At 41.6% G+C, this 24388-nt stretch overlaps 1 protein-coding gene across 1 annotated transcript in view; it reads left to right on the top strand.

Annotated features, from left to right (window-relative positions):
* Nucleotides 1-810: 810 nt before the first annotated feature.
* svep1 (sushi, von Willebrand factor type A, EGF and pentraxin domain containing 1) overlaps nucleotides 811-24388 on the top strand; it is a 110944-nt gene continuing 87366 nt past the window's right edge. Inside the window, 1 exon segment of the mRNA XM_030753238.1 lies at nucleotides 811-1885. Coding sequence (XP_030609098.1) covers nucleotides 1349-1885 — 537 coding nt within the window. The 5' untranslated portion in view covers nucleotides 811-1348.

Genomic DNA, 24388 nt, shown 5'->3' with positions numbered 1-24388 from the left:
TTGTTTTGGTTACAGATAAAATCACTAGAGGAAAACACAACAGCAGCGAGACAAGGAGACTGAAGAGATGGAGTAAAAAGACGAGTGCGTGTAAATCCCGTGGTGCAGGAAGAAATGGACAAATTAAAGGGAGAGAAAGACTGCTCTTGTCTCCTGTTTTTCATGTATGAAACAAGATACAGGGCAGATAAAGAGGCCAGGAGGGAGAGGAAATTATTGCTACTAAAAAAAAAAAAAAAAATTCTACCAAACTCAGCATCTGTCTGATATAATTTCCTTAATCTTATCCAGTGTTTTATCTGACTTATCCTTTTGTCCTCTGCTCTCCTTTTCCCACCTTTCATTCTGACTTTGTTTGATCTCAGCCTGATGTTGTCTTACGTGCACGGTGCGAGCATATGGATTTGATCACTGCGCCTGTTGCTGATGTTTTCTTTGGGAATGCTGACAAGTTGACAGGCAAGGCGCAACACTGACATAGAGCCTCACTTCACTGTCCGGATGTGAGAGATAGAAAAAGACAAGGAGAAAGGGAGAGGGAGATTGGGGGAGGGTGAGGGTGAGGGTGAGAGCGAGAGAGAGAGAGAGAGATAGGGAGGGAAGGGGGAGTTGAGAGAAAAAGAGGAGGAGAGATGAAGGGAAAAAAAAAATGACTTCACGCCACGACTGGACAACCCCCTTTTTTCCCCTCAACCTCTCTCTGTCTCTCAACTTTTTTTTCCTCCCTCCTCCTCCTCCTCCTTCTCCTCCTCTGTGTGTTTTTTTAAATGATTTGGGGAGAAGAGGGGAACAAGCATTCGGAGCTTGGCTGACGGTGCAGGCAGGAGCGTCACATAGGGAAACAGGAGCCTGAGGGGCAGCACACTGGGACTAAAGAGGACTGAAGAGGCTTAAGGTGGTTTTTTGGATCAGATGCACTGACTAAAAGGTTGACTAACAGGAAGGCAGTAAGGAGATCAAGGGTATATAGACTGAGATTAAAAAGCCTGAAACACTGCATGTACAGAGAGAAAGGAAGTGACCATATGCACTGATTTATTTTTGTAGGAAAGTCAGGCAGACACCCTGTGAGGAAGGCTAAGCATTTTCAGACCAGAGTTTTATTCCACTGAAGAGAGAAAGGAAAAGACAGAAAGAAGGAAATTTTGAATGAGAGGATCTTCGTCTTCATCTAGCAATGCTTTTGAGGAACTCTGCACCAAGTTCTTGCTGTCTGCTGTATTCCTGGACGGTAATGCAGGCTTAGTGCACATTTATCTTCACTGAATTCCTCTTGTGAAGAGGATCCACGTTGTCTTTCTTTTTTGCAGAGTCCTCCTTTAGTAGAGGTGCTGTGCTGACTGTAACTATGTTTTATCAAAGATACTCTTTAACACTATCATGGACTACTTGTCTTCTGCTCCTGTGCATCCTGGATGCATGGACTGCGGCCTGGCCGGCCGTTCAGCAGTCCCAGCAGCAGCAGCAGCCTCGGCGGTCAGCTCTGTCGTCCTCCTCATCAACTGGTAACCTGTCAGAAAGCGCAGAGAGCAAAGTGGAGCGCCTCGGCCAGGCGTTCAAGCGAAATGTGCGTGAACTGCGTGAGAAAAGCTCCTGTTTGGACCTGGTTTTCCTGGTGGACGAGTCTTCAAGCGTGGGGGCCAACAACTTCCTGAGTGAGCTGAGGTTCATACGCAAGATGCTGTCCGACTTCCCCGTTGCACCGGAGAACACCCGCGTGGCACTGGTGACTTTCTCATCCAAAACCCATGTGGTAACAAGGGTGGACCACATCTCTGCACCTAAGTCCCACCAGCACAAGTGCTCCCTCTTCAACCAGGAGATCCCAGCCATCAACTACAGAGGAGGAGGCACCTACACCAAAGGAGCCTTCCAGAGGGCAGCGGTGAGTCAGACTAATGGATTATTAATAGATCTTTACATCTTGACATTGACCCCAAACTTGCATCATTTTTCTTTTTAGAAACTAAGTGATTTGTGTGGGTGTCAGTCTGCAGCTTGCTGTGTGTTCATGCATGCAGGGAGTGATTGTGGCCTAGAAAGGCTGATGTTAATGAGGCCCTGCATGGCTTTGCTGTTGCTGTTTCCTCTAAATTACACACCAGCAGACAGTGAAGGGGAAGCCGCTCGCCAGCTAATCGTTCAGGGGTTTCCAGTGATTAAAATACCATAAAGACTGAGCACATGCAGCCATAGAAATACACACCATGGATGTATGCAAACAAACTTATTCATACAAACTTGTAGACCAATGAGAATAAGTGTCTAGAAAAGTATTAGTGAGCAGTTTTTCATTTATGCACTGTGTGTTTCAGATTAAGCTTTTTAAGATGAATATGATTTCCATCTTTTCTTTTACCGCCCTTTTATTTTTGCTCTTAAACAAGTCTTAAACAGCTGAATTTGGTGTAAAGGCAGAAGTCCGGGAGGTTATGTGAGAATACAAGGGGGGTCATCATGTTGGCTTGTTTATGGTTTGTTGATTTGTGCTTCCTGACACACAAACGCGCACACACACACACACACACACATCCACCCTGGACATATGGCACAGTTCATCCGTCAAGTCCAAACAGCCCAGCTGTAAAAGCCTTGTTCGTGGTATAGGGCCTGGGGTCCTGTGTAAACACAGAGGCACGTCGGCTTATGCCGCAGATCTGCAGTCAGTTACAAACTCATGCTGCAGAAGGTGGGTCATATATGGGGTCTGCAAACTCCAAATATCATTGAAATGCAGCAGCTGGGCACTACTGTAGCTCACCTGGGTGAACAGGTGAGCCATGTGCTGAAAGGCTGCAGGGGTCTGGGTTTGATTCCACCCTGCACCATTTCCTGTGTGTTATCGCTCCCTGCTCTTTCCTTACTGTCCTGCAAACTCTTGACTGTCCGTTCTAATTAAGTATCTAAATAGTAGCCTGGTATCATGAAGCAGTGTAAGAATGCCATGTTGTCCAGTTGTCCTTAGGTAAGTTTGCGTCTTATTGCATGCCGTGTATTTGTGGTAAATCACACAACAGCCCTTTTGTAACCCGCAGCCCTGCCCAATTCTTTCCCATCTCACCATGTCACTGTTTCATGTCGCTTAACAGTGTAAGCGTGATATTTAAAAAGTGGACAATGCATAGACACGACACACATTTTATGTCACAGTTTAGCTTTGACAACCTTTGAAATCATAATTCAGATTTTCTCTAATTCAGGTTTTCCTATTAATTTGTGCTTTTACTGGTTAAACTTATATCAGTTTGTTGCTGCACTTTGTAAACTTTGTAAAAAGAAAAAAACTCTCATTTGTAGGATAAAGGCATAGGTACGCTGAGTTTTACCTCACCTCTCCATCCCCATTTAAAGCTAATAGTCTTGGACCGTATCCTCCGGATTAGCACTGAAAGCTTGGCCCTCAGGACAGGTTTTCTCTCACCCTGCTTCGCTAAGTGCTGATAAGCAGACTGCTGGCTACATCCCAGCTACTAAAGACCACAACAATACCAAGAAAAGGCTTTCAGGGCGAACTTTAGTGCCTTATCATTATTCAGAAACACTCAAAATGTTTTAGGTGATTTATCAAGTGATGTAGTGGACTAAATCAGTCAAAGATGGCTTTTTTAAAAAAGCAGGGCGTATTTCTGCTCAGGCTCTTAAGTTGGCTGTTACTGATTAAAAGTCTGATTAAAATAAAAGCTTGAATTTCACATGTCAGGGCCAACAAACACTCCCGTATTTCTTTCCAGTCTCTGCAGAGTGAGAAAGGGCTGACGACGTGCTGAATGCACAAAGCTGAGATTTTTTTTTTTTTTCTGGAGACAACTGAGGCTAGCAGATACAGAAGTCCAGAAAAAACCTCCATGTGATGGACCAGACAAGTCTCACGTTTACTGTGTGTCTTCACATGATGAAGGAAGTGACGTTAGAGAAGAAAATCTGTCTGCAATTTATTGTGTAATCTCTGGATTTTTTTAAATCATCTGTCTGAATCTGACTGAAAAAAGAAAAAAGGAAGTTTGTTGTCTGTTTCCACTCGCTGCATAAAAGATGAGACTGCCAACACTCATCAAAAAGGCGTGCATCCGACTGTCATTGTGTACCAGCTGAAGTGCGGTGTAACAATCAGAGTTCTGAAGTGCAGATTCAGCAGTGTGTGTGTGTGTGTGCAAGAGAATGCATGTTATTAGATTTTTTTTTTGCCCAAACATGTGCCCCCACGTGTCTCCATCTGTGAGGAAAATCATGGACATCCGAGCGTGCGTGGAGCTAGGAGGTGCTAGAAGGGAACAAAGATGGTGAAAGTAAGGGAGAGAGAGGATAGTTGATAATTGCAGGATAATAATAATAATGCCATATTTTATTCCCTTGGCCGGTCTTGGCTGTTTTAAGTGCTGTAGAAAGCTGGGATCCATTAAGAGAGACATTTTTCCACCAGCCGTGCATGTAGAGACAGGGCTGTCCTCCAGCACTCTTCATCTCTGTCTGTCTGTCGTCGTCTCTCTTTTCACCCAATACATCATGCGGTCGGCTTAAAGCATCAAATTATGTAGGTTAAAGAATGATTTCTGATTTCATTTTTGGCTTCGTTTATGGTAAGAATTGACATAGTATTGAGCTGTGGGTTATTCATTTGGATATACCTACTGTAAACCAAGTAATGTTAGGATGTAGAGCCTGGTTAAGTGATGTCATTCTCATAAACCTTTTCTGACGCTTACTAACTCAACTAACAGCAGAAATATTTTTAGCTGTTCTTAATGGTGACACTTGGTCGTTGGTTTTCAAACCTTGGAGCATAGAGCATAGAGTGAAGCTACAGGCCTGTTGCTGCTGCAGTCGTTGAACTGTGAATCATACAAAGCTACTCTAGTAGACTTTAAGATGAAAAGTATGCAGCTGGAAATAAGCAAGTATTTCATTTGTTTCTTCTTTTTTGTTGTTGCTCCCTTTAGCAGATCACCCTTTCCCTTGCAACCTCTTCTGTCACTCCAGCCCTCTGCATACAACATACCTTCCCCCCTCTCCGCCTCCTCTGTCTTTGCCCAACAGTAGAATAGTTTCCACCAGCACCCTGCTGGTCAATGGCACCGGTGGCGATCGTTGTTAAGCTGGGCCTCGACTGATCCAGTTTGGAAATCTCATTCTTGATGATCTGCATATTTAATTTGGCACATATTTTATACCAAATGCCCTTCCGGACACAACGCCTCCTCATTTATCTGGGCTTGGGACCGGCACTAGGAGTACACTGGCTTGTGGTCCCCCCCATCTCAGTTGAAATGAGCATTTAAATCCACTTTAATATGAAAATGTGTTGTAACCTCAAATTGTTACAGATGGTTGGTGTTTTTTGTTCCTTGACATAATCAACAAGAGTATTATCCATCCATTCATCCAATCGATCATCCAGGGTGCTGAAGCCTATTCCAGCTATCACATGGAGAGAGGGCAGGTACACCCTGATCAGGTCATGGAGACATACAGCTAACAGACAGGCCAATGCATGTCTTTGGACTGTGGGAGGAAGGCAGAATACACAGAGAAAACCCAGGACCTTCTATCTGTGCATTGACTTCATCACTGTGCCACCCCAAGTAATGGGCCTGTTGGAGCCTAAAAATCACTGCAGAACAGCTGAAGAGATAAAATCTTTTCTTTAAAAAAATCTTTAAAATTGTTTTGGTTTGTCTGCACAGTACAATGGTAGGAAAACAGGTCCTATTAGACTCCAAAAGTAAATGAGCATTATTAGATCGACTTTAATCACTTAGAACATAAAGCAGAATTTTCTAATGCCATCATACCTTAATGTTTACTAAAATTTAGCAGTGCACACAGAGACCTATTAATACCCAGTGCTGTATGGCACAGCGAGAAGCCCAGCTGTCATGGAAACTGGTGAAATGAGGAAAAGAGTGCACCGTTTCAGACAATCTTTCCTTAAAAGGCATTTATTGTTCTGCGCACACAAAAAATGTAGTTATGTATTGAATGAAAAACCAGAAGCTACTTTTTTGGACATCTGGCCAATCGCTGCATGAAGTTGGATGGTAGACTCACGCCATTGGAAAAGGCTTCAGACGCTGCTGGTGACCTGCCGAGGTCGTCGTTTGAAGCTCGAGGCTCTGAGGTTGGATATTGTTTGCAGTTTTTTTTTTGATAGTGTTCCCAATGTTTTTTTTTTCCATGATGAATATAATCTGATGTAGATCCTTAAGTATCTGAATTAACAATATCAGCAATTTAAATCTTTAAAAACTCGACACTTTACTTTGGACACATTTCAAAACTCTAAAAGTATCGCCAGCTTTTTCTTTCTCCTTATGAACACCAGGGAGTGAAATGATGTGGATGACAGGAACTGTTAAGTTTATTAAGTGTGCAGCACTTCATCACGATGATGATTCACAGCGCCTCATTGCATGATCTGTGTCTCCTCAGTCTTCGCTCTAGACATGATAGCCTCGTTAATAATGACATCACTCCTCCTTGAGTTTATTTTTTTCCAGCACGACCGCCGTCCAGAGTCACTGATGACTTTCACTACATGATTTCATGATTAACTCTTAAGGAATAGCTGCACTGAACCCAAGAAACAAGTAGTGTGCGTCACCTTCCTCTCTGTTCTAAATAATCCCTCTGTCCTCCAGAGTTTTTTAACACCTTCTTATTTTCCACGCGTTTGCCTCGTGCACGAGCAGATATCTTGAAGGCAGTACGGCTCCGAGCCTTTCCTTTTATTTTGTTCGTCGCTCGTAATCTTGTTGATTCAGGAATTATGGCTTTTTCCATTGTTTCTTTTATTACAGTTGGGTTTGGATAGGAGTCCCAGCTATAAAAATAAAATGACTGTATGTGTACAGTCTCGCTAAAAATACTCCTAAATCACTTTTATTTTGCCTCCTCATTTGTCTTCTCCCTGAAGATTCACCTTTGCGTTGCCGTGTGCTGCCAGATAAAAACCTGTTTCTTTCTAAAGGAAGGCCTGGCTTCGAATCCTGAGGGCTAAACTGGAGTTGGCGGTCTCGCTGCGTCAGCGTGCCTTCACAGCTGCATAAGACACAGACAGATGGGCAGCGTGTGATGAAAGATAATGGAAGAAATGGAGTGGGAGAAAGATGGAAGAATAAGAGGAAAAACAAAGTAAAAAGAAGGGGGAAAACTTTCATAGTAATGTTTTTACCTGACTGTTGGTTAGCTGCATGCTTCTTTTCCCAAATCTGGGTCAAACCAGATATTAGAGTAGTTTATCAGGGGTTAGCCACTTAATAAAAGGAGCTTTCTGCTCTCCTGGCCAGCGTGTTTTTGGACTACCAGGTGGGTCATTTTCCTCTTCTTCCTCAGTGAAAAGATCTAGTGGCTCCTCATGTGCCCGGCTCACCAGAAAAAAATCACACATCGTCATGCTTATTACTCACACACACAGAGTTTATGGAGCAGCTGCATGTCTTTACACGGTTGTCACCATATATAAGTCAGACATGTCACATTATGGACTGTAAACGGGAGTGCATGCATGAGAATATATGTTTACAGTGTGTCTATAAATATGAAAGGTCGACCTAAAACCTGCAAACATAATTTTTTCTGCTGGATTTTGAGTCCTTCAAACATCCACCAAGGATGTTTGAGCGGTATTATGAAAGCCGATCCAATGAGGAAACACGGTGGAGTTGGCTCCCAAGCCTCTTAAACAAGTACCTCATTTTCAGTAGTCGTCATAGATGTGCAGTAAAAAAAAAAGTAAAAGCTTAATGTGACTGCAGTGTTTTTTCTTGCTTTTTATTAGATTAGGAGAACTTTGACAGGTTTTTAGAGTCGGTCGCGATGTTTTTTTTTGTTTTTCCACAGTGTGAAAACATGAATCTGTGCCAATATTTGTCTTGTGTTCCCAAGCTGATGTTACATAGGATGAAGGCACTCATCAATCAGACTTCACAGCTTTTTCTTCTCTCTCAGTCGAGCTTTGCCAGACCACAATAGGAAAAACAAATATTGTGTGCTGCGATGCTAACATCTCAATCCAGTATTTATGTTTGCCCCATTTCTACGCCTTTCCGTCATCTTCTCCTCCTCAGCCACAGACCTCCACATCGTCCTGTCCAGCAAGGGGGGGGGCGTCATAGTCTTTGACGCATTACAGCCAAAATATGCAGTTGTTTTTCAGAACATTGTCTGTTAGATTAAATGGGGGCCTGTGTAAGTTGCTTACATTTGGCCTGCAGAGATGAGCTGTATGGGTTCCTATGCGTTCTTGGCCACAGGAGGCACACAAACGCTAACATACACTTGACTGTGATGTTTGGGAGTCTGAAACTTGGCCTGAATTTCTGAGAGCAGCAAATTAAGATAGGAAATGAAGACCATCCATCACCTGAATGCTGGAAAATGTTGTCTTAATTCAAGTGGGGTTTTTATTTTGGGGGGGGAAAAAACCGATGTATTTGCTCAATGGAGCGTTTTTAAATTATAGCGGCTGAGTGACCCGGCGAATTACAAACAACTTAGTGAATTCTCACCTCGAGCTATTAATAAATTTAAGCCAGACTTGAACTAAAGAGTAGAAGAGATTACATTCAGCCGATGCAAACTAGTCCCCTCTGCGTCAAATGAAAGCAAGGTGCATCTCTTTGAACTGATTCCCCAGCCACGATAAGATGATAAGAAAAAAGACTGTTTCCTGTCTGTGCAGCTGCCACTTCCCGCCATCTCATTCTTAATCATTTCCTCCCCTTCAGTCTGTCTGCTTCTTCCCTCTATTCCTCCCTTCTTCTCCTCCTCGTCATCAATATCAGGTCTCTTGCAGGGATGGGTGAAACAGAGGGTTGGAGCACCTACCAGCCAGAAAACCTCTGATAAGCAAGATAGGAATGTCCACAGACACCAGATGAGCTTTAAATATGTTGAGTCTGCGGAGGGATGTGGGTCTGTGCTATCACTGTGTGTGTGTGTGTGTGTATATATAGCACTTCATGAATCTGTGAAATAATGAATTAAGAAGGCAACAGCACTCTGCTGGTCATCTCCTGGTCATGTGTTTTTGTGCCTCCTTTGACCTATTAAAGCTGGGTATACTTGGCTTGTGACACATGTTTCCAGCCGGAGAGAATCAGGGTTACAGTATATGATTGGTTGTGACCCCAAAACAGTAATCACACACTGTAGTGCAACAGAGGTTCACAGTTGTTGTTGAAAGAGCGTTGTGACAGAAGATAGCCTGGGATAAAGTTCAAACTGTCTGGCAATGTGAGTTCAGCCATGACTTATGACTACTAATCAACCAATAGGAAAGCAGCCTGAGGCGATGCGCTAATAAACACAACACTGGCACTTGTTAAAAACGTTGAGTTAAGCCATTCAAAGCAAAGTATTGGATATACCAACACAAAAGAAAGTTGAGTTGTGGCAGCAGAAGCTTGATTGTATGATGTGTTCTTCAGCTGTTATAATGACCCTGCCAAGGAAGATGTAACATGGAAACAAGTAGTGGAGGAATTGAAGTCATGCATGCTAGCCCATGATTCAGTGGGTACTGTCATTGTAAACTTGATGTGCTACCCATGAGATCCTTGTCACACAGTTTGGATGCTTTTATAAGAAGGCTGGTGTCTCCCAATGTGTAGACTTTAAATCACAAGTTATCAGATTTGTCCTTGTCATGTTCAAGAAACTAGTTTGAGATGATTTGAGCTTTGGGACATGGTGCGTTATCCTGCTGGAATGACATGAACATGGTCAGCAACAATACTCAGGTAAGCTGTGGTGTTTGAATGATACTCAGTTGGTACTAAGAGACCACCAGTAGCAGCCAGAACGATTGACATAAGGCCAAATGGATCCATGTCTTCATGTTGTTTACACCAAAATTCTGACCCTACCATCCGAATGTGACAGCAGAAAGCGAGACTTGTCAGACCAGGCTGGGTTGTGTGGGAAAATCCGAGTGGATCAACAGTTTCTTAAATACTCAGACCAGCCCATCTGGCACCAACTACCACGGGATATTTAAAGTCACATAAATCACCTTTCTACCACATTTTGATGCTCAGTTTGAACTTCAGCAGGTCATCTTGATCATATCTACATCCCCAAATGCATTGGGTTGTTGCCATGTTACTGAGTAATTAGATACTTTTGTTAATGAGCACATATTTTCATGCCTGCATTTTTTTTTCAGTGAATATTGAAATTAAAATGAACTTAGATGCATGCTTCAAAATAAGCCCAAATAAGTTCCCAGGCTTGCTTAAAGAAGGACTTTCTTATATGTCGTTTCAGGAACACTTAGGCGGGTTGTGTTAGACGTTAGGAACAAATGAGCAAAGACTTGTTGCCCATAACATACTTCACTTTCCAACCTGGAATCATATTGTCATGAACTTCTTTTTTCACAATGATCTAATTTTGAAATACTGCATCTATAAGTCTACACCTTAAACACACACAGACTTGGGCGTAGTTGGAAATGTACTCAGACACTGTCATGGTGATCGACATAATAGACTCAACATGATGTGCATGCTTTAGTGTGTGTGTGTGTGTCTGATTGTATGTTTTGGGTTCCAGAGGAAGAAATGCATTAGTCTCAGGTTCTGCTCCGCTGGGCCTCTTCATGCTGAATCACTGAGACTGAACAATTCTCCGTTCTCTTCTCTGAAAGTCTCTCCATCAACCTCAAATATGCTTTACTGAAATACTCTTTGTCTCCATTGTCATTATTAATATTTGGGTTTGAAGGAAAGAAAACTCTGGGCTTCAGAATGATTTTTTTTTTTTTTTTTATTGCATTAGCTGCGATTCGGCACCTTATCGTGTATCCAGCTGATCCTAGGATGGTCTCATTTCCTCAGTTTAATGAAGACATGTTGTATTATAGTAAATTTTCATTTCACCTGTCTTGCTTTTGTGTTACTGGTAACAAATAACTTTTTAAAGTAATCAGGTTCGCACTACATTACAGCCTGGAGCCATATTAAAATTAACTGTTAACAAAAAAAAAAAAAAAAGAGTCGCTGCTCCTCCTACAACATTGGTCAGATTTTAGTGAAACAAGATGAATTGGTCCTGGATACGGATGTTTGCGAGCCTCCTTGATTTCGCAGTGGGTTTGAATTCTCATTGGTTTGTGCAGTACAGCCAACTAATGCTAACAAAATATAAAACTTTCTTTCTGTACTTCACACATGGCAATAACCTGTGAACTGTGATGATCATGAGCTTCTGTGTCATTGGCATTTTGGATTCATGTCAACAAGTCGGTCAGTCATTTAAAAACGTGTCTCTGACTTGGGGGAGCCTGTATGTTTAACTATAGTCCTGATTATTCTGAAACTATATGAACACAAAATTAGTTTTTTTTCATTTTTCAAAACTAAAAAGATACTAATGATACCAGAAATTACTGTCAGATTAGATACTCATTTGCAGCAGAATCGATTCAAACAGTGCTGACTTTTCCTCCTCTAGCTGACACACAACTTCATACAGCCTCTCCCCTTACTACTTGGCCAGTTAATAATGAATTAATAGTCACATTAGCCACCATTAATAAAGTGGCTAGCGGCTATAGCCAATAACAAAGTGCTAACATTAATGTAGGAGCTGCGCAGCAAATGTTGTCAGTCCTGCCTGTCTGTAATCTTAGTGAACTGTGTTAATTTATCCATATAGCACAATTATTTATGTCAAAGTGTTAATTTTTCTCTTAAAGGCCCAGTTTGAAGCAGAGAAAAGTCTACCAGTAACTAAATAGAAACAGTCTACCTTACCAACTCTATTTGATCAGTGATGAAAATCACCAGGAGCACAGCACTTACCTCAGACAACCTAAGAAATTCTTCTTTTTTGTTTTTTGGCACGACTTAAAGCTGCATACACACTGAAAGTGATTTGCAGCAGCGAGCAGAGACGGTAAAAAGTGACTTCAAGCGACTACGGGTGAAATAACCGCTGGCAACAGAAAGATAAACTTTTCTCAGCTTCCAGGTGAGCGACCAAAGGAACTACTAATGAGAGTGAAGAATACGGCTCAAAGTGGTGTATTGACTTAACAATTATCTTTACTGCTGGTTTTCTCATTAAATCGTTTCTCCATTAATTAAACGCTAAAAAAAATATAAAAAACTCCCCAAAACTGCAGAAACATAAGGTTTGCCTGACCAACAGTCCAAGTCCGCTGTGACAAAATGTGCACATTTGCAGGGTAATATCTAGTATCAAATTGAAAAATGCTCATTGGTTAATATTAGCGTTTTAGCTGTACTTATTTAAGGGTGTAAGTTTAACTTTTTCTTTATGTGTGCTGAAATGACTGCTCCTCTTCTGACAAAAAAAAAAAAAGTTGAGTTGATCTTACACAGTGGATTTTCTAATGTGGCTTTTCTTTTAAATGTCTTTATTTTGACATTTGATGTTAATTTGAAGACTTAGGTCTGAATTCAGAATGGATAGGTTTCACCGTGCTGTGCTTGTCTATGTCTAATAACATAGACAATATTAAACTTTGTTACTTAACAGCAGCCTGCACACTCCTGTTCCTACTCTCGTCACACTCCGTCACACTCCTTCACTCACCCCTGCCCTCCTCTCTGAAATGGATACCAAATACTTTCCAGAAATGGGGGCCTACTTTCCGACCTCTTAATGTCTAGACGAACCCAGAGGCCTCCTCATTTTACCATTATCTCACACACGCACACACATGCAAACACGCGACATAACAACAAACTGGCCTGATGTAAGACCACAAATGAAAAATGAGTAAATGAACTGTGTATTTGCACAAAAAGTAAAAGGCTACAGCAGAGAAAAGAAAAAGCATTAAGGGGTGAGCACTGGCATTTGATGGTGACTTTGACAGAGTGAGGATCGAATATATCTTTAGCTTTATTAGTTGGCTATGTACCGCAGGCTTTTAAGGTGGCAGTAATTAAACCATTACTTAAAAAGCCATCATTGGACCCAGCTGTCTTAGGTAATTATAGGCCAATCTCCAACCTTCCTTTTCTCTCAAAGATTCTTGAAAGAGTCGTTGTAAAACAGCTAACTGATCATCTGCAGAGGAACGGTTTATTTGAAGAGTTTCAGTCAGGTTTCAGAATTCATCACAGTACAGAAACAGCATTAGTGAAGGTTACAAATGATCTTCTTACAGCCTCTGACAGTGGACTCATCTCTGTGACTGTCCTGCTGGACCTCAGTGCAGCTTTTGATACTCTCGACTGTAACATTTAATTACAGAGGTTAGAGCATGCTGTAGATTTAAAGGTTGCTCCTCCCTGAGCCTGGTTCTGCTGGAGGTTTCTTCCTGTTAAAAATTAGCTTTTCCTTCCCACTGCCACCAAGTGTTTGCTCATTAGGCTTGTTTTGATTGTTGGGTTTTCTCTGTAATTATTGTAGGATCTTTACCTTACAATATAAAGTGCCTTGAGGCGACTGTGTGCTGTGGTTTGGTGCTATATAAATAAAATTGAATTGAATAAATAAATTAAAAATAGAGCCTCACACAGTAACTTTGTGTGATTGTCAGAACTGAAAGTTTATTAAACATCGTGCTCCCTCATCAGCCAAATCCATGAAGTAATTTTAACTAATGTGCAAAATACAATGCCTCTATGATGCAATCTTATTAGATTGTTTAAAATTGCTGTACAGATGTCATAGGATAAAGCTCTTTAAAAAAAAAAAAAAATGTTCAGCAGACGCGATTCATCAAAATCCCTCCACTCTCACAGCTGTCACCATGTATCAATAACTTGGAGATTTTGTAGGGTCCAGTCGCACATCTGCGGAGAGCTGCTGACAGACGTACAGGTAGGGCAGAGATACTCACACCGAGAGGTCAGCTGAGTTCAACACTCATAACATCGGGTGCATCTGCAGCTCACTATAGCGTAGAAAGCCTCAGAGAGGGCACTGGATGCTCACAAAGATCTCTTTGAAACACTGGCAGCCCCTTGACATGCCGCAGCATTTCTCCATCTTTCTCTTTACTCAAGTAATTTAATTTAGTTAATTTAGCCTAATTTTATTGACTTCTTGAAAATTAGCACTATCTTCTCTGTAGTTACTTCATTTTACAGCCGAGAGCTTACGTCAAGCATGTACTGAAGAAGTCTGTAAAATACAGCCGCAATTTGTTCTGGACTGTTTTGCAACAGATTTTCCAAACTCTGGAATCCACACACACAAACACAGTTTTTCTTTTTTTTTTTTTTGAAGCCCCATCCAAGGTCCAACTCTTCCCAGCATCCTGTTCCCATGTGTATTTTTGTAATCCTTCTTCATTTTCTTTAGATGTTTGCTGGAGAGACCTGTGGTTTCCCCCAACAGGAGCAATGAGGCTGTACGTGAGCTGATGTTTCACACCTGCCTCACTGCGAGCAAACGTCCCGGTTTTGATTTGTTATGTTCAGAGAGCAGCCTGATCCAGCTAGACTTTAAACAGTACTTCAGTTTTTCTCAGGTTAGTTTGTATGAAAGTATCACCAAGTTACTCTAGACTGATGAATGGGTGAAAATTATTGCAGCTTTTGCTGATGAAAGTATTTTGGTAGTTGTTGCCTGTTTTTGCTGCCTCAGATTTCCTCAGCGTTAGTCTCTCTGTCTTTCCTTTCGATCCATTTTCAGTTCGTCTCCACGTCTCCTTCCGTGTCATGTCTGTTTTTCCTGCCTTGAAGCTAGGCTCCAGAGCTTTCAGCAGACGTCAGTGTATATACTGTGTGCCGGTTTGGATCCTGTAGAGTGTGTCCCACTTGGCCTCTATGTTAAGAGCGCTGCGGTCAAATATCTGGGCTCTGCTCTGACCAAAACCACTGATTCCAGTTTAAGAATTAGAGAATGAAAATGAGGTGATTGAGGCCAGTGGAAACGGGGGGGGGGGGTGCACCAGTCTGCAATCTGTGTGTATATGTGAGAGCACTCGATCAAGTGTGCATCAATTTATCTCCACGTGTTAAATCGATCATGTACGTATGATCATTAACGACTGTTTCTCAGCAAGGTTACGCAAAAACTACTGAGCTGAAAATTGGTGGAGGGGTGGAGGACAGGCAAAGGGCAGTCTCATGAAATTATGTTGTGGTTTCACATCACTTCCCATAAAAATTGCTAAATAGGGCTTTTCTTGGAGAATATACTCTCTGAGCACCAGTGCAGTTCTCTCCTTTTCTGCATCTTACAACTGATTGGGCCAATCATTTATTTTTACGGGAACCTAACCAACCATACACAAATACTCTTCATAGGCAAGAAATTAAAAACAGCCACACAAAACTTTATTTCCCTGAAGTGGGAACTTTGGCTCCTCCCCTAGAGGTGTTGGTCAGCTTTGTAGGATTTATTGAATTATTTCTTAAAGCTGATTAATTGATTGACGGATCAGGAATCAGTTTACTTGTGTGTTTGCAGATGGAAAACACACCCAGATCTTTAAGTGTCGCTGCACTCTCACAAATTCTCAGTGGAAATTAGTTTGGCTCTAAGGCTCTCAATACAAATCAGAGTCAGTGTACTTTCCTTCACTGTGGGACTTACACATTTGAAAATGCCTCCAGAATGGGAGAGGAAATGTAGAAATCTGGTGAGATCAATGCACAGTTTCTCTCCTCTCGTCCTCTCCTGCTCCACGCATCAGGAGTCAGTCACTTAGCCAGACGGGAAATTACCGCACACCACTTTCGTCTTTCAACGCAGGACCAAAAGAAATTATTCACTTGCTACTTATAAGCCTCAATTATCCTGTGCACCTTGTTTTCTCTCCTTTCAGAGAGATGGGGCATTGAAATGAGCTCAGCACACTGGACTGCAGAGGCCAATCTTTATGCTTCCCGGCTCTGTAAAACCCAGATGTCTGTAAAGCCCCTTTGACAGACACAAATGTAATTCAAGACTTTTCCGCACAGGCCTTAAGAATCCATCACTGTGTCTTTTTTTGCACTTTACCCGTACAGTGGATTGCCCCGCTGAGACAAGGATCTTAGTGCACTGACTTAAGAGAGGACTCTGGTCATAAAAATCTGACCTACAAGTGGGGAGTCTCCAGGAGCTGCTTTTAGCTTATGAGGGTGGATTACACCACTTAAGCTGTTGTACAAACATAAACACAGTCACATATACACACACACACACACACACACACACACACACACACACACACACACACACACACGAGTACACTTACCTCTGTAATGACAATTAGATCCATAAAACTTAATGAAGCACATCTAATTTCACAGCTTTTTTAATGTTTGTTTAACGTCATACAAATGTCTAGTTTACATTCAAGAGGTGGAAACGAGTTGCTGAAATCAGCAGTGAAAGACCAAATGAACTACATCATACCAGCTAATGCCACGTACGGTTTTTGGCTTATTCATTAATATAATGAATATATTTGAACACTCTGCTCTCACTAGTAACAGTTTTTATACACGTTTGATTATACGCGCCCTCGCCACATTCTTAGGTACACCTTGTTAGTACCAGGTTTAACCCCCTTTTCCTTCAGAACTGCCTTCATTCGTCGCGGCACAGATTCAACAAGATGCTGGAAACGTCCCTCAGAGATTTTGATCCATGTTGACATGATCGCGTCACACAACTGCTGCAGATTTGTCAGCAGCGCGTCCATGATGAGAATCTCCCATACCACCACATCCCAAAGGTGCTCTGTTGGATTGAGATCGGGTGACTGTTGAGGCCATTTGAGTGCCGTGAACTCATTTTTCCAGCATATATGGACAGAAGAGGCAGTGGTATTGGTGTGACTTGTAGCCTCTGCTTCTTGTTCTTAGCTGACAGGATGTCTTGTTCATTCAGGAATGCTCTTCTGCATACCTTTGTCGTAATGAGTGGTTAAATGAGTAACTGACTGTTGCTTTCCTATCTGCTCAAGGCAGTCTGGCCATTCTCCTGTGACGAGGCATTTTCACAGAGTGAACTGCAGCTCACTGGATTTTTTCTCTGACCAGCAGGTTGCCTTGACCATGTCTACATGCCTAAATGCATTGAGCTGCTCCCATGTGATTGACTGATGATAGTTGCATCATCTAGCAGTTGAACAGATGTAGCTAATATATGGGCCAGTGGGTATATATTCAAATTTCGATTTTACACTGACAGCCGTTTTCAGACATGAGCAACATTTAAGAAAGCTACACTTGCTGCAATCAGAAACATATCAGTTTAAGTCACTTAATGAGAGCTTAATGGATTTCATCCCCACATAGAACTGACCTCCAAAACCTGCACTTATGTTTCTCTCAGACAAGGCAGGAAAAGGGACTCAGGGACTGTGACACTGGAATGCAGCCTTTAGATTAGTAATCGCACCTGTCCTCCATCAGGTAAAGCAAATGCCAGTTTTGCAAAAGGTCAGTGATTCCTTTATCCGAACAGGTGCTGTTTTGATTTCTGCTGTAGCCACGATTGGCTTCTATGGCGAGGAGCTGATCATGGCCACACAATGCTTATGATTCCAACAGGCATGCTGCAGCATATTTTAAAGTGTCTCTTTGGTCTTTCTGATGGAAACTGTCAAGCTGCACAGAGCTGATGAGGAGGGCAGTGCAAAGGATAGAGTGTCACAGGCCGGAGCCTGAGTTATGCAGTTTCAAAGCAGTTGATTACTCATTTGTCTTATGATAACATGCCTGGCATTTAATACTGGGGAAACACTTTCAGTAGTTTTCTGATAAATCTTTACATGCGGGGTAAAGGTCTAAAACTTCTTTATACATTAAAAAAGACCTACAGTGATGAGCTCTCCGGCTTGTTAAATACACACACACACACACACCTACACACAGACATATCATGCTCACTCTCTTAACTTCACTTTCTGTTTTTCCACTGAGTGCACATTCATGCATGAATATGTTCTCAATTCCCTCTCACTTAAAATAGCTGCTGCTCAGCGATTGATACGTGCTGCTAACAGCAGACTGGTGGAGCTGTGTGTGTGTGTGTGTGTGTGTGTGTGTGTGTGTGTGTGTGTGTGTGTGTGTGTGTGTGTGTGTGTGTGTGTGTGTGTGTGTGTGTGCGCGCGCGTACGTGCGTGTGTGTGTGAGAGAGAAAGTGATAAATGAATGGCTAGAGGGTGGGGGTCAGTGAGAGTGTTGAAGTCGAGAGGCACAGAGGAAAATCTAAAATGTGTGATATTCAGGATGGAGAGGTGAGAAGGCTTTGAAGGCTAGTACTGTGTTGCTGGGGTCAAATGGCAGGGAGACAAGCAGGCACAGGAACAGGCTGTCAGCACCTTTAGTGGTCTGTGTTCAGCTGCATTATTCAGCTATTAGAAACCAATGGTTTCTTGATTTAAATGGAAAAAGTGTGTTTCCACCGGGTCACTGTGCTCCTGAAGCTGTGGTTCTGTTTAAACTGGGTTGTCTAGCACATATTTTTTAGATGAAATGTTTTCATTTTGAGTTCGGTAGACCCTGACTTTGAAACTGATACCAAACTCTTCAAACTTTGGAAATGTGTCATAGCTTTAAATTATATAATTTTGTCCATAATAAGAAGCAGAAGGTTACAAACAGTTAGGAGGTCTTACTGGTTCTCTTTATTGCCTTTTGTAAGATTTGCAGTGGTCTAATCAACAATTCAAAGATGCCAACTCTATAAATAGTATATTTTACTATCTGACATTTTCTAGACAATAAAAATAATTCTTGTGGCCCTTAAAAACACTCCAGAACAGCTGCAGTGGACCTTATGGCCTGGACTGTTAAGAATTTTTCAAACTAGTGGAAGAAAACTATTTAAAGTTACAGTAGTGTACTGGCAGCCTTAGCAGAGAGTGAAGCAAAATAAAGTCAGCCACCCTGTGTATATCTAATCTCAGTTTTTCTGTTCAGTGTCAGGACATTTCTATGTTTTGGGAGCTCAGTCCTCCCCTCTTGGACCTCTTGCTTCTTATAGTAAAGCTAAAGCAGGATTTAGGTAGGTACAAGCTGCATACATTGCCAATGTTACAGAAACTACATGGAATATTGGAGTCATATTTTCTATCTAGCTTGCCTCGTGTACTTAGCTCGACTCTTAACACTTTCACCAAAATTATATCTTCATACTGTTGCTCAACTCAGTGGCTACTTCATCTGTTTCTCTTTGTTTCAGTTTCACTGCACCTTTCTGAGGTGTGGCTGACACACTCATTTATTTCAGTCTAAGAGTCAACGTAAAGATCTGTTTGTCTTTTACAAAACAAGGCAATAACTAAATGATAATTAAGCTGTTTTCAGTGGTTGCTGTTGTCAGAAATTACTTGAGCAAAAACTGAATGCGCACCTTATCGCTTAGCAGCAGATATTATCCTCTGGATGCTTTTGGAGGCATCGTTCATCTGACGGCTTTGTTTACATTTCATGTGGTTTGAAACGAAAATATTCTCAAAATAGTTTTGTTTGTCTTTGTTTCTGCAATGAGCTCTTAACAAGAGACAACCTTAACAAGAGAGAGCGGTCAGTGGCAACCACAGTCACTTGGGAAAGATGTGGTTGCTGGAAGTCGCTGGCAGTCAAATTGGTCGCCAAGAGGTGCTGCACTGTAAGCCTCCCTGTGATTGCTTCGGTTACTAGCAGATTGCTGCGATTGCCGGTAGTTTTCACCGAAGACACTTACCACCTGCTCGCCGAGTAGTAGTGAAACTGTGAAGAGGGCAATGCAAACCAAAAACTTCAGAGTAAAAGTTTTGAAATGCATTGGTTTCAGAATTGAGGCAAAATTTTCCTGTTTTTCTGGTTTATTTTTAATTTCACTACTGCTTGGTGAGTAGTTGGCTTGCATTTGGAGATACTTTGGCTTCCTACAAACTACAGGAGACCATGGCAATCTTTCAGCAATCCAAGGAGGTTTTTGGTGCAGCCCCTTCTTTGCAGATGATTTCACCTAGCTACTGCTAGGAACCTTCAGCAAGCAGTCGGGGAGTACACATTTTTCTCGTCACAGGGGATGCTGACCAGTCTCTAGGCCTGTGTGGCTGAGGCCTAAGCTTTTGCTTTCTTTGATTTTTCCTGTGTTACGGCTTCTCACAAACTGCATGCCAATGTATCAGCCAGGCTCCGGTAATGAATGAGTAATGTGCATTGTCTTTGAAGCATTAAACTGCTTTTGATTAGTGTAGTGTTGATTTGTATCCTTTCGTCTTGTTGCTACAAATCAACCTTATACCTCTGAGATGGAGCTCTGTGTTCTCTCAGCAGTGATTAAAGGCACAAATCACACAAATTCTTTAAGCACATGGATTTGCTTTGGCATGTTGAGATTAGAATTTAATAAGAGCGTCATTCATTGGCACCTGAAAAAAACCAAAACTATTTCAAAGAGCCAGTAGTGGCAGACTAAATAACATGTTTTTATGGGCTAAGGTTTGTAGGTCTATTAGTAAACCACTTGCTATGTTGAGGTTAGAGTTTGAGCATGCCAGATTCCATTGGGTTGTTTTCTTTGGTAAGCGAGTGTGTGCATAAGTTTGTCTGTCTGTCTCTGTTTGTGTAAATGACTATAGGTAGGTAATTGGTACATCTATGTGAACCCACAAATATGTTTGCATCCCTTTGTCATCATTTGTGAGTCATTTTTAACATTCTCCAGGTCGAATTGTGTAAGATTTCCATTTTAAAGGCTATTAGTTGTCTTTTCAGCCTCGGCAAGAAATGTTGTTCCAAGTAGTTGTCCAAATATAGAGACAAAGTTTGCACTGGCCTCAGCTTTAATCAGTTCATTTTGAAAGGCCGTGTGCTGGCAAGAAAACAGTCCCCCAGTGCATGATACAAATCACCCGAAACCCCCACCTAACTTTTTCAAAGAAGAACACAAAAGCAAATATAATCAGTTTCACTTCACTAAACACTAAATGCAAGTGTTTCCCAGCAACAGCACATTTGTGTTGCTGTTTTCATTAGTTTTCTTGGAGAACAAATATGCACAGTATCATGTTATTTATAGCAACCTTTTCCATTGTGTAAATCCATGGCAACTCGGGCTGAATCCATACAATCTCAGAGCAATTATGCCCTGAATGTGTCCTCCTCCTCCTCTTCAATTGACCTCCCAGCAAGAGCTTCCTCTTGATGTTATGAGGTCTAACATAATCCTAGTAGCGATGGACCGAGTCCAGAACAAACACAACGATCAATGAATTGAGAGACTTGCAAATAATATGTACCACAGTCGCTGACATCTCAATTTTCTGCTTAATAAGAGGAAATCTCCACCTAAAATTGATGCCAAGACAAATAAACCCCTCAGGAGACGAGGAGGACGTGGAGAGAGGAACATGAGGAAGAAATGCAGCTACAGCAACAAGAGTCAGCATAACAAAGGAAAATGCTACGTCTGTCTGTGCAGTGTGGTCTGACCCAAGTCTGGAAGAGATGGGATAAATTTTCATGGATGCTTTAAGCCAGCGACAGTCCCCAAATCATTCCCTGCACATAAGCACTTTCAACATGCCAGTGTGGAGTCAGGAAAGCAACAAGCTTCACCACACTGTTGCCTCTGTTTATTTCAAAAATCAAAGCTCAGCCTTGGAGATGATGCCGTGGCTGCTCGGAGAGTGAGGTAATGATCTCTGTGTTGCAAATATTGCGTAACATGTCAGATTCCTGTTAAAAATGGACTTTTAAGTCAGAGTTTTATAGTAATGTAGCCAGAATGCAATTTAGGTGCAAGCGCATTTCCGGGTGTTTAAAACAAAACAAAAAAGCAACATTAATTGTCAGATTGTGGGGATTGATTGTATTAGTCATAAAATATAGAGATCTGTGGCACAGTGAAAGCGGCTGGGTTTTTCCTACTCAGCACATTCAACAGAGAAAACTCTGGATTCACTTTGGCTAAATCTAAGATTAACTGTATGTTTCTTCTGGCTTTCTGATAGCTCAGAGGTACCAAGAAATGATCACAAACTGATTGTTGACTAATAGTGGAACTACTGAATGAGCACCACTCACTTTTATTTAAGCTGCACAGAAAGGGATAATAAAATAACTACGAAAGAAAGGTGACTGCTAATTTTTATTTTGGCATTTAATTTGCCAACTAGCTAGCCCTGCTGGTTGGTAAATTGCAACTTCAGGGTTAGCCCTGAATTTTCTGGACTGTGGAGGTGGTTCACTTCTCACACGGGTAAGTTTTCATGGTAACTCATGCTGTAGACCTAACCAGCACTGGAGCAGAATAGAGATCACTGCCTCCTGACCAATCAGTTCTTCAGAAAATAGCATCACCATTCCTGGAAGATCCCTCAGACCTCTGTGCATGGATAGTAGGGAGGGTCTAAAGGTTTTCTGTATCATCTAAAGTGTTTGTATTTTCCTGATGAGCATCAGTAATAAATAACAATTCTTAGATGCAACTTTTTTTCCTTTAATTTTTCCTTTTGACTGCAATTGTACAATATATAAATATGTTCTATAAGCATTATTATACGACCCTAAACTTTATATCAAAGCCTACAATTGCTTTTTATCTTTATTCTTTACTCACTCCCATCACTGAGGCTGCAGCTCAAAGAACCTTATACAGTACCTCTGAGATAAAGAAGAACAAAATACTCTTTGAGCATGAATTTAATGAAAGACTCAATTATAATCCATTCAGTGACCTTACATATGGTGTCCAACTGTCATTCAGACCATAACTGCTCATATTTTTCTTCCCAGTCAATCAAATAAGGCATCTTCCTCTATTTATCTATCCCAGAGATCAAAATTAACTTTTTTTGTATAGATATTTTTTCCTCACATCTCAGTTTCAATTTAATATCTTAAGATCTTTTGTTTCTTTGATTGCATTGATATGTATTTGTTCTTGCGATAAAAATATGTTTCAAAAGAAAACTTGATTGACTAATACTCAACTCTGACACCAGGAGCAAAGCAGGGATCCTCCACTGGAAACATTGTGTCTGTTTCTGACCTATTTAATTTACTCATATAATTCAACAGTTTATATAGTTCTTAGACATTTCCCATAATCCCATATGCATATCAAGCAACCACGTGATAACTTGAGAACAATGTGAGGTAGTATGTTCAATTTCATACCATAGATGCATCTACTAAAAAGCCTGGATGAGTTTGAATCTCAGCGACCTTGATCCCATAATTCCAGTATGACCTGTGTGTTATCTCAGTGATTCAGTGTTTGGAGAGTGACACGTTAGTGAGATGGACAACCTTAAAATCAGCTAAAATATCTGCCGGGGGTGGGGTTTTTTGTGCCTGGCGCCACTGGCGCCATACGTGGCAGTGGCACAGTGGGTAGGCGCTCGCCTTGCAGACGGAAGGTTGCAGGTTCGAGCACCTGTCCCTGCGCTGCATTGTGTCCTTGGGCAAGACACTTAAACCACATTGCCTAACGGTAGCGCCAGTCTCCAGCTGCATGACCGCAGATGCTCGTCTCCGGATGAGTGATCTAGAACAAACATTTCGTTGTGTGCCTTGTGCACACAATGACAATGAGTTGAATCTAACATCTAACTTGTATTGTATTAAAAAAAAAAAAAGACTTTTCCTCCCAGTCAAGGCTGTAGGCCTCTGTCTGCATGTTCATAATCAAAGGAGAACACGGGACAAGTAATTTAGAGAGAAGATGCAATTTGTATGCTGCAGTAGACAAAAACAATGTAATTTCAGTTCAACTTTCAGAAAAGATCACTCATCAATCATTGTGCCTAAAGTGGAGGTTCTCAAAACCACAAAGGGTGTGTTAGAAGTTACATGGGGATTACATAGATGATTTTTAACCTGTCTGGGGTGTAGTTGGCAAAAATTTAAGGCTAGAAAACTATTCATAGAAGAGGAGAGCCATTACAGGAAATTGCTCCCAATTTGGCAACCAGTGACTTACTTACCCCTACCTAATAATTTAAAAGTCTTCACCAAAGTCTGCCTGTGTAAGAGGATTTGTAAGCAAACTCAGTTTGACTAAGAAGTGCAGCGCCATCGAAAGTGTTGGCAGAGAGAGAGTGTAGACAGTTAGTTAATTGCCAAACACGGTAAGCTGGACAGCTGTGTGTGTTAGCTTGATGGCTTCTGTCACAACACCATTCATCAAACTCAACAGCTCAACCAGGAACAGTGAGAGCGAGGGGCAGAGACACGGAAAGAAAGAGAGAAGCTATTTCCACAATGTGATGCCAAGGCGAAAGGCTATCTTGGCTGACAAATGAGAAGCTCATTCAGTTATCCTCCCCACTAGCCTCAGTGTTGCGTTGGCAGTAAGGTCTCAGCGGCAGTAATTGTGATCCAATCACACACCCCCAGAGGAACATTTTGCTGCTCATAATGTTCTTTGTGTTGTCAAAATAAATCATTAATCTTGTTGTTTGGACTTTTGGAGATTTCTTGTAGCCTCTCCTGGGAGTAATGGGTAGCAAAAGAATAAATCAGTAAAG

This window comes from Archocentrus centrarchus, chromosome 18 (genome assembly GCF_007364275.1).
Source record: "Archocentrus centrarchus isolate MPI-CPG fArcCen1 chromosome 18, fArcCen1, whole genome shotgun sequence".
Classification (NCBI taxonomy): domain Eukaryota; kingdom Metazoa; phylum Chordata; class Actinopteri; order Cichliformes; family Cichlidae; genus Archocentrus; species Archocentrus centrarchus.
The sequence above is the reverse complement of the archived record's forward strand: the minus strand, read 5'-3'. Positions and strand labels throughout refer to the sequence as shown.